Source organism: Ptychodera flava, chromosome 8 (genome assembly GCF_041260155.1).
Source record: "Ptychodera flava strain L36383 chromosome 8, AS_Pfla_20210202, whole genome shotgun sequence".
Taxonomy (NCBI): Eukaryota; Metazoa; Hemichordata; class Enteropneusta; family Ptychoderidae; genus Ptychodera; species Ptychodera flava.
The window spans coordinates 32,190,413-32,202,344 of record NC_091935.1 but is presented as its reverse complement, the minus strand read 5'-3'; the positions used below and the strand labels follow the sequence as shown (position 1 = coordinate 32,202,344).

Below are 11,932 nucleotides of genomic sequence, written 5' to 3'. Positions count from 1 at the left end.
GTGGGTAGGCAGAAGGTCAAAACCAAGAATTCCGCCGGAAGCTGATTTTGTAAGTTTTGTAAGTCTTCCGTCGAGGATGAATTTCACTATTTAATGAAGTGTCAAAAATATAATAGTGATAGAGAAGTTGTCTTTTCCTCTTTTCTGCAATGAAGTTTTATTATCCTATATTTGATAGTTTAAATGAAAGAGATAAGTTTTTGTACATTTTAACTTCAGATGATACGCTGTCTCTCATGAAATATATTACAAACACTATGTTTCCCCCCAGCAGCTGCAGGTAAAGACATAGACAACAATGTTTTATGCAATGTTTAGTTTGTTCTTGCTATACTGCACTTTCCGAAGTGTGTTGTTATGCAAGAAAGCGTTAAAGTGTTATAATTGTATGTTTTTACGTCCCTAACACTTGTCGCTGTTTGTTTAAAGTGGCCATGGCCACATTCGTCTGAACAAATACACACTATCATCCGATATAGTGTGACCCATACGGTCAAAAGGTCACATGTGCTTAAAAAAAATCTGCCGAGTATTGTCATTCTGAAACATCTTAATTTTCTTCTTAGCTTCAAATGAACTTCCCATTGACTTGTACAAGGTGCATCGTTTTGTTGTCGATATAACCGTACAATACAAAATTGACAAACAATATTTATCCCAAACCATGGGTTTACTTATCGTATACAATGGACAAAGCATCATGCTGAACGTTTAGTTTAAAGCTATTCATCGATATCCGCAAATTGTTTCATGAAAACAAAATGAAAAGAGAGTTGACTAATATCACTTGTTTATTTTGAAATTAAACCAAAGAATCGCATCATGACGAACTAAATGATTGTAATTCAACTTCTTCTTTATTTTTCTACCAACATCAATGTCAAGTCCAACCTGTGTTGACGAGTAGCCCGTGGTTAACTGATATAGATAAGACTCACATGACGGTTCATTGGGATGCTTGGGACAGTTCTTTTGACATTGGAGATGAGCCAATAGAGCTGTATGAGGTCTGGCTCAAAGTGACGGGTGATAATGACTCACTTCATACGACACAACTGAAGACCAAACGTCCCTACTTGTCACAGCGCTGACACCCTACACAAGTTACACATTCGCAGTGAAGACATACAGACCAGGTGCGGGTGGCGGGGGTGACCTAAGTCCGGAAGTCACTAACCAAACACTTTGTGATGGTGAGAAAGTTAAAACCATCTTCAAGCCGTACAAGAAATTTTACTATCAAGGACTTCACAGTTAGTTTGTTGTGAGATCCATATTTGCTTTTAATGTGACACTTCTATGAATGAACGTTTTTATCCGAATTTCACAAGTTTCTCTGGTCACATGTGAACCCATATATACATGTCACGAGTGTACCTTTCTGCACTCATCTCGTCCAAATTTGACATTGTCGTGGTTTGTGCCTTTAATTTGTACCTATAGATCATTAAATGTATTAGTTTTGACATAATAACTTCCGTTAATGTGTCGAAACTAACATTCTTTCGTATAATTACTCCAGTTCCGTTGGGACAACCAAGCATAGAAGAGGCAAACACTCTCAGCGAGACAGAAATTTCAGTTTCATGGAAGGTAACTAGGCACTCCTTTATCATTTTTCAGTTTCAAAGCACAATTTATGCAAAATCTGCAGTTTTTGTGTCTTTGCAATTACTTTTTTTTTCTTCTTCGAGACTACATCATTATAAGGCGATGATTTCTGAACACATTTGGATTGATTAGTCGATTCATTTTTAATTAATTTACTGATTGACTGACTTATGGACTTATTGATTGATTGATTGGTTTTTTTCTAAAATTCATCGTTTTAAAAATTAACGTAAACGAGTAATATTCCTTGGCTTATAAATATATTCGACATACAAATATTACGTTCCTCCACTGTATTCGGCTACCGTCATTTTACCATGATTCAACATTTCACATATTTTAATGCTCGCTTCCAGGGAATAGGCAATTATTCACCCTTGTGACGATTATCAATAGACAGGTATGTCATATCACTTGGCTAACTCATTACTTGTTGAAATTATAATACCAGATAAGTGAAGCCGACTTAGAGCCAGGTTTTCTGCGATGTGACTCTCTGACATCATACACGGTACATTATCGAGTGAGTGAAACGTCTTCAGCCTACGAGACGGAACGAACAGACCCAGATACGACAAGTACAATTATTGGTGGGCTATATCCCTGCACTGAATATGAAATTTCCGTGTCTATGGATAATGATGTTGGACATGGACAATTAAGTAGCCCGAGTTTCAATACAACTACGTCGACAAGTAAGTACTCAACATTCGTTTGGGCTAAAATTCCGATTGTTGATACATAAATACATACATACATACATACATACATACATACATACATAGATACATACAGACAGACATACATACATACATACATACATACATACATACATACATACATACATACATACATACATACATACATACATACAGACATACATACATACATACATACATACATACATACATACATACATACATACATACATACATACATACATACATACATACAACATACATACATACATACATACATACATATACATACATACATACATACATACATACATACACACTCACACACACACATACATACATACATACATACATACATACATACATACATACATACATACATACATACATACATACATACATACAGACATACAGACATATAAACATACATACATACATACATACATACATACATACATACATACATACATACATACATACACACACACACACACACACACACACACACACACACACACACACACATACATACATACACACACACACACACACACACACACACACACACATACATACATACATACATACATACATACATACATACATACATACATACATACATACATACATACATACATTATGAAGTAGTGTATCTTATACTGTATAAAGTATATAAAATCTATAATATAATTATATGTTATGATATTGGATTCATTCATTCATTCGTTCATTCATTCATTCATTCATTCATTCATTCATTCATTCATTCATTCATTCATTCATTCATTGCGATGTATTCATCGCTTCGCTTCGATAAAGTTTGTGTGCGATATATGATAGTGAGCGTACGAGCGTGAGTCCTTCACGAACTCCGCAGCGTGTTGAGGGGTCGCAGTCAGAAAAATTGTAATAACTTAGCTCGGTTATTGAACCAATCTTTTTTGAGATTGGGGATATGGCAAAGCGGTTTTGTCTGTGGCTTCTCCGCTAGGTGATTGGGTACCGTACGTTGTAAGAACGAACCCGATTTAATCCACCGTATACAAAACGTACAAATCAATAGCGTTATGCATAAATTAATATCTATATACACACGAACGAATAATTATGTATGTTTATGAACAGCCCCACAGAAGGTTGAGGAGTTATCAGCAGTAGCTATGTCGTCGTCGGAGATTAAGGTTACCTGGGCAAAGCCAAATACCGTAGACTGTCCTCTTGTAAGATATGGACTTGACTTTTATCAAGATTCTCATTACGAATGTGGAAAACTTCAGATATTTGATGTTATTTACTTCAACTCGACCGAATTTGAACACGTTGTAAGAGATCTCTATGCGTTTACCGAATACGGAGCTACTGTTACTGCCTATACGAATGGTGGAGGAGGACCTCCTGACTCTGTGCTTGAAACGACATATGAAACCGGTGAGTGCGTGCGGATATGTTCGTAAAGCTCTTCAAAAACCAAGTAAAGAACAAGTAACATAATGCCATGGCAAAACTGAACAACACTAGTTATATAGTTACGGAATTTCATATATGAAGGTACTGTATGAAGGTTTCCAATTTAAGATCACTAGAAAGACCTCCTTTGTTTACTTGATTGTTTGCATGAGAAATGAGGCCATTGTTCTTTTCAAATGCTCCTTATTCAGAAAATAATATCAAAATAACATAACTCCAATTTCAAAAGACCAACTACATTCCATTCGATTTTATCAATTACAATATTTTCAGCCTACTGTAAAGAGAAAAGAAATACTTAATGCACACACGGAACGACGGGACCATGTAACGATGCTGTAATACAAAGTCGGGCTTTTATCAATGAAATAAGCACACTTTGTTGAGCTTTCTATGACCATTCGTTACGTTTTGGTTTTTTACCTCCATATATGTGTCGAAATCTTCCTTTTGTCTCGCTTGTTGTTGTATTATTCATTTATTTTGACTCACAAAAGTAATTTGGTGAATTCACCAAAATAACAATGGATTTGTCGCTTTTGGTCAATCTTGACGGGTGCGGCTAGCTGGCAGGGTACGCTTACCCATTCCGGACACCTGGTACCATCACTGTTTCGTGGTTCAAGATGACCAAATTGCCTTGTCATTTTCGACATATTCCTTGGACCTGGTAATTTTCATAGTTACCTTGAATGATAATGATTATTGGACCTGATTTGATGTGTATTGTATCTGTTTGTGAAATGAAAATAAGAAATAAGACATTGAAAGAGGGCTGATATGCGTGGGAGTTGTCAGATAGCCTTATTTTTTGTTTTTATTAAATAGAGTACGGCATATGTTGACAAACGTCTTTGGTTTTGAGCACAGTTTGTTCATGTATAGATATTTTCCCGGTTATCCCAGAGTGCATTGCTGTGGCTGTATCAAACACTTTATACACACGCAAAACAGCAAAAACATACTAATTTTGTGTTGTAAAACGATTTGTTATACAAAATTGACACAACTTTACGATACCAAAAAATGCCTCGTGTATTTTGTATCCATCGGCGACGAAAATATATTTCAGGGTGTAACCTTCCATAGTGTTCTATGTATAACGTACGGCTAGACAGCTGTGTGAGTAACCATAGACAATAGAAGTAACGCACGCTCTGTATACCCTTGCGTGCACTGCATCATGAAACCGGTAAAAGAGCTATAAGCGTTCAATTATTTGGCAGGGATGAACCGGTAAGTTCTTCTTGCGCCTCATGATTAAACAAACTTGTTAAACTACACCGAATATTTCATAGAATGGATACCTGGAACAATATGGTAAAGATAAAAAAATACTTCCAACAAAGTTACATCATGGTAATTTAAAGATACTCCTTCATATCACACTGCCATAAAGCGATAGTAAAAATGTTGAATTTCGTTTTTTTTCACAATTACAGACCATGTTGGTTCATGACATTTAGTCAACTTGATTAAATTCAATGAAAACTAACTATCCCTTTCATCTGCCTGTTACAGTTCCCACTGAACCGAGAGACGTTTTGGCCAACGGTATTTCAGACACTGAAATAAATGTAACCTGGAGTGCGCCAATGTGCCCCAATGGTACTGTGATTTCATATAAGATTCTTTATTGGCAGTCTACATATGGGAACATTACAAACGCTGTCGTGGCACCTCAAGATTGCATAGATTACACAGAAGCATTCAGCTGTTCAATTGGCGAGCTACAACCAGAAACTAACTATAGTATACAAGTAAGTGACGCACTTGATGATGGTTATCATAATGGTGGTGGCGGCATGATGGCGGTGGTGGTGGTGGAAATGGTTGCGGTAGTTGCAGTCAAAATGGTGATTGTGATTATATTAGCACTAACCCCATCGAAATAAGGTACACCCAAGACTTGGGTACCAAGAGCGACATAAAGCGGTACAAGCCACTAGGCGAATTCAACGTCTAGCGGAGTGTGCCTAAATCGAGAGTTTATCAGCCTGTAGAGGTTTTCGTTCTTCAATTAGGCCTATATCAAATGTGTACTTCTGGTCTTTAAAACTGATTTCTTTCGTAGTTTTAGCATCAATTAGGCGAAAGTAGATTAGACACCTGAAATTGAGTGCCCGGAACCGAGCAGTGTTAGTTTTTGTATATGTAACAAAGTATCCAAAGAAGATATACATTCATATTTTCTTTGTGTTAACAAAATCAAATCCGGTATTAGATTTTGATTGATCAGGTTTCTTGGATTTTGATTGTATGTTCATTTGTAAATTGATCACAGTAATATGCGGAAAAATTCAACATCTAATATATTAATGATACCGCTAATTCAAAGATAATTCACAATTAAGTCATGATTATAAGGAAAGATTTAACGGAATTGATCAAATTTGCAACACGCGTATGTCAGTTTCGTGTCCGCTAATTTGCCCATTACATGAATTGAAGCTACAGATCAATGGTGATAGGGCAAGATTTTATGAACTTCGAACACTTGAATATTGCATCAAACAATATATGAGTTAACTGAAAGGCACGTCGAAGTTTTATGTCGTGTTAAATGGTAAGTCATTTGCATACTAACACACTTTTTAAACTAATTTTGCTATTATCTCAAAAATAACTGGCTCAGAGCTAACAGATATTGCCAATGAACTTAATCACAGTAAAAAAGCTTATTGTCGCAGAAAAGAAAGTGTGAATTTAATGACGATAATCTGGTGTACACGACATACATTGTAGCGAGAGAGCATTTTCACTTGACATTTAGAGTCGAGTTTTCCTTTCTTGTCACAACATTATTTACTCTATGACCACTCGTCTGATCGCTTTCGATTCTACATTTACCAAATTTGTAGTAGGCCTTATGAAAAATATTAAACGTTGAATGTGATCAATTTTGAAACTATCATTCCAACTTTTTCATCATTTCCCGTTTTTATTATACTAAAATGTCGGATTGTTTCGAGATTTAGTATGTTGCTGTATCGATATGACCCTTGAAAGATGCTGGCAAAACTCGAATGTGGAATTATGAGGTGTAATAATCTGTTTTCTCGTTTTGGATTGAAACATCATTTCTTCTAATAACAAACAATGCTAGATCACCTTGTCTTCAAAATGATAACATCGATAGCCGCTCTTCAAACGATATCAAAATTTTAATCAGGCATTGTTGAGGCAAAAGGTTTTAATCATTCTTCATCCTTTAATTATTTTTGCCGCAAAATCATCCAAGCCTGTTTCAGTTGTCTTTAAATTTGAATTCTAAAAACTTCATCAAGACTACATCAAGTTGCTCATACTGTTATGAACTTTAATTTCAAACTGTTAATACCAAACATGTACGTAAATTATTATACAACAAATATAACTAGCAAATAATCAGTCTTACATTGCGTTCTCAACCAGGTGTCAGCTGAAAATGGTTGTTGTTTCAGTGAATGGAGTGACACAGCTCAGGGAGGCACACTAACTGTACAGGGTAAGCAGTTAAGGTGTTTTCAAACGTTTGTTTACGCAGATTCCAAGGTGTCGGGTCAGTACATAGACAGATTATGATAAGGCGTGCCAAAATTGTCACAAACGTGGTCGATAAAACGTGTACAAATTGTCACAACGACATGTCACTACACTACATTAGCAGTGCAATATGACGTATTTTCGTGGATGGAGAGTTAGAATAGTATTACCTACAGCGCGATACAAGTTGTTCACATTACACGGTATTAGCAGTCGCACAAAAGTGACAAACACACAAAGTTTATTCACATGATACAGACATGTCACCGTCATATGATACATTGCTTCAAATTTGTTCACATGATTCACAGTTAGTTGGGCACTTCTTTTAAGGGTCGAAGTATATACATGTATGTCTTGTCGTGAGGGCGATTAGTTTGACAAACGTTCGATTCATACGCACTTCAATACCACTGCATTGGTGTATATATATTAACTCACTCACACATACTGTAGAATGCATACCATTAAAAACCACAGGCGGCCCAGACGTATTGAGTTTTTCTCACTGTTTTCTCTATCACTTCCTCTCCTTTTCTTCACGCTCTGATGATCGGAGTAAATAAAATAAATGATTATATAACCTAACCTAGCCTCTTGACTCTTCTTTTATTTTACACCCATTACAAGGACGTTTATCTCTCATATACACATCTTGTAATTGATTAGTCAACACAACTAATTTTGCTAATCTGTGAACTTATCATGGATTTTCTTGGTTGTTCAACATTGCGAAAGATAAATATGTCAATGAAACCCCTTTAGTAACTTTTCCTATCTTCCGCGATGTTGACCAACCCATAACATCTCTAATAAGTCCATAGATTTGTATAATTAGTTGTGTTGACTAATTAATTACAAGATGGGTATATGAGAGATAAACGTCTTGTAATAAGGTGTAAAATAAAAAAAAGTCAAGAGGCTAGGTTAGGTCATATAATCATTTATTTTATTTACTCCGATCAGTCAGAGCGTGAAGAAAAGGAGAGGAAGTGATAGATAAAACAGTGAGAAAAACTCAATACGTCTGGGCCGCCTGTGTTAAAAACTGGTGCATCTGATGTACAAAAAGCTAATACTAGAAACAATATGCTGGATTTTATTTTTATGTCGTTCAATCATAAAATGAGACAATTATTGAAAGTTATTCAAATTGTATAATACAGAGAAAACTTTTGACTATCATACAAACAGAAGAAGACAAATATTAAGACCAAACGGTACGACAAAATGTATCCATTGTGCTATTTTCTTGTAGCCAAACCACCTGCTTCCGGATCGTCTGTTGGCGTAATTATATTTACTTCAATTACTTTGACGCTTGTTATCATACTTGTAGTCTTGTTCCTTCTTGGTTACCTATACAAAAAACGGTAAGACCCTTCTTTGTCTGTCGTTTTGTTTGTTTCGTGTAAGTTTTTCATGAAGTACAATATCAACCACATAGGTTTACTTCTTGTCATTCCAAACCAATCTATAATGATCATTACGATAAATCTTCCATTGTTTTGATCATCTGACCAGTTTGAAAATTGAGTATATCTTTCATAAAATTTATTTATTTATTTATTTGTTTATTTATTTATTTATTTATTTATTTATTTATTTATTTATTTATACATTTATATATTTATTTATTTAATCCTGTGTGGGTTTTTTCAGCACTGGAAAATCGTGGAAAGAAATGTTTTTAAAAAGTAACGAGGACGTATCAGGTAAACCTCCATTATGAAAGAGGTATTCTTGAACATAAATGTCGTTTGACAAACCCTGTGATACACATATATAGGTAACGAATACAGATCACTTTTGGTATGTTTATCAAAAGTTTGTAATATCATGCGCTATTAACATGGCACGTGTCTTTTCCAAAAAAAGCATATAATTTGTCTGATAAAATCTATGAACGGCCTAATACAGTTTACACACTTATATCTGGAGCATTGTCATTCGTCGAATTCGTTATATTTATTGTAAAGTATACAAGAGCTTTAACGGACGAAATGGTCAAATCACATGATATTTTTCTTTAGTCTAACTTTATATTTCAATATTGACAGATCTCACAAGTACAGCAGTCCCATCAAACAACAGTTATCAGTATGCCAACGAAGTAATGATGAATCTCCAAACACAATCGATCCTAGCACCGACGGCATTACTTTTTTTGGATAACCAATCATAAAATTTACATTCGGCTGAGGGTTATACGGAAAATTTCCATCAAAAACATGAAAATTGATCACAAAATGGGTTGTTGATTGCCAGCGGATTTTGACAGATTGCTAACTTTTGCGGTCGTGCAGTGCCGTCCTTAGTTTTAAATGTAATAGTGTAAATAATATAAGTAGGATGGTAATGGTGCGAGTGAGAGCAACGAATAAGGGTGAGCGCATCCCCCTCTCGCAAGGCGAAAGGCAAAACAAAGTTTTCATATGACATTTGAGTGTAAATTTTGCTGAGACTCAGTCGGAATATCTGCTCACGTAATGAAAATGTAGAAAGCACCTGAAAACTAAACAGATAAGTCGATTAAACCAGTTTTTGTTCGTTTGGTTTGTGTTATAGATAAGTCCAACACCAAGCAACTACTGCACAAATTCAGGCTTCAAAACGTTAGTAAAAGTATTAAAACTTTCTGATAAAACTATCAGTAACTGTATTAACTAGGCATATTAATTATTATAATACGCAACATGCTCATTTCGTGTAGCGATTCGCCAGAATACTTGATGTTATGAGAAAATAGACACGTCTAGTCCCAACTGGATCGAAAACAGTGACGTCAGAGGTACTTCTTGAAAAGCTATCTCCCTAGGAAATAGTTCTGACCAAATTTAGAAAAGTGCCGGGTCACGTGACCGTAGTGTCGTCTGCAGCTTTGCAAACAATGGCGGGTGACTAGAACGTGATGTGCGTCCGGGATAGGCGACGACACATTCTCTGAAACAGATTTTCCAACAATGTCAAACATTCCAACGGCGTACGCACTTGAACAGCTCATCGACGGAAAAGATTAAAGTGAAACTAAGGATGTCGCTAGGTATGCTTAGAATATTTTTGAAAGAAAGTGGTACCGCGCACAACTGAAACTGCTGTGGAAACATCGCCCAGAAAACGTGTCACAATGGATTGTTGGCGTGCAAAATATCAAAACACATTAAAAACTATATAACAATACAACATGAGCATGTGTTGTGTTATGAAACACCTATAGCCTGGTCTTTATTCGGGCTATAGCGCTCGTCTATTACCCCTTGTGGCCGTGTGTTACCAGTAACACATCGCTATACCCTCGGCCTACGGCCTCGGGGAATAGCGATGTGTTTCTGTTAACACACGGCCCCTCGGGGTAAAAAGACAGGCGCTATAGCCCGAATAAAGACCAGGCTATAGGTTGTTTACTACAGCTAAAGACGGATTATCCATTATCACATTGTGACAGACAAAAATCTCAATTCTCAAGCATGCCCATAATTTTCAGTCTTAAAGTAATCGGACTTTGAAAGTCGCAAATGTATAATATCATCTTCATCAATGCTGTATGGCAGAACATAATATTATCATGATAAGTCCCGTCAAGTTCAACCTAACAGCACATCAACAATTTTAAAGTGTTGTCAGGAATAATAGAATAGCATGATCAAGCGATACACACAGAACAATTGTTCTTCAGTGACTATCTTATCTTCTATCTATAGGCAATTCAGTAACGAAATACAACGAGCGGGTGGTGTATGCCTTTGACATATTATTCGTTCTGCAACAAAATGTACAATAAAAAGTTACGACGTTGTAATCAGCATGTTGTCAAGTCCCAGTCCTTTCTAAGAGAGTAACTTCGGCATACGGAACGTCTAAGAGCAACTGTATTCTCGGAGATAAGATGACTGGACAGCTGCTATATCTACATTGCATTCATAGAGATTAGAGGTGGTCACTCTGCAAGGCCATTTGAGTACTGCCTGGCATGCTGCAAAAGCGTTTGAAGAGTTTGACCCAATATTTGACGAACCTCATAACTTTCGATAAGGGCTGCGGTTATTTTTTTCACAAAATGAAAAACACTCAATCATACCTTCCAGCCCACGTTTTACCACTAGTGTCGTACTTAAATGTAAACGTTCTTCAAATTGTGAAAATCTGTGTCGTCAACTTAATATTTAAATAATTGTTTGCTCTGAAATTCTCGCACAACTCCTTCTATGAAGTAAAACAGCGTCACTGAGGGATAATGTCAATTAGTGGTACTGTCGCCATCGCTCTTTAGCGACCAACCTTCTACGAATACATTGCATAATTTCGCAGGGTCCTAGAAAAACTGTCATTACCAATATATACATGTGTGACAAAGCGGTTATCGACAAAGTTTTGTCGATCTTGACCAAACGTCTTGTAATGAGCTTTGATTGCTAGGTCCACTTTTTGGAATACACGATCGTTCAAAATTCAAGAGCAATTTCTTACTGAGCAGATGTCTCTCTGAGCTGCACTTCATTATGGCTATCGTCAACCTTTAACATCGCGATGAAAACTTTGATCAGTAATTCGTTCAAGGCGGACGGTCGTTGGTATACTCTGCAGCAAGTGTTTGCGTAAAAATCTGCATTATTCAGTCCCCACATCATTCT

The 11,932-nt window shown here is 36.2% G+C and overlaps 1 protein-coding gene across 1 annotated transcript; it reads left to right on the top strand.

Annotated features, from left to right (window-relative positions):
• The first annotated feature begins 3,440 nt into the window (after positions 1–3,440).
• LOC139138071 (ephrin type-A receptor 4-A-like) lies at positions 3,441–9,476 on the top strand. The gene is made up of 5 exons (XM_070706295.1): positions 3,441–3,737; positions 5,298–5,536; positions 7,191–7,263; positions 8,560–8,674; positions 9,362–9,476. The coding sequence occupies exons 1-5, from the start codon at positions 3,470–3,472 to the stop codon at positions 9,474–9,476; spliced, it is 810 nt and encodes a 269-aa protein (XP_070562396.1). The 5' UTR covers positions 3,441–3,469.
• Positions 9,477–11,932: the final 2,456 nt, after the last annotated feature.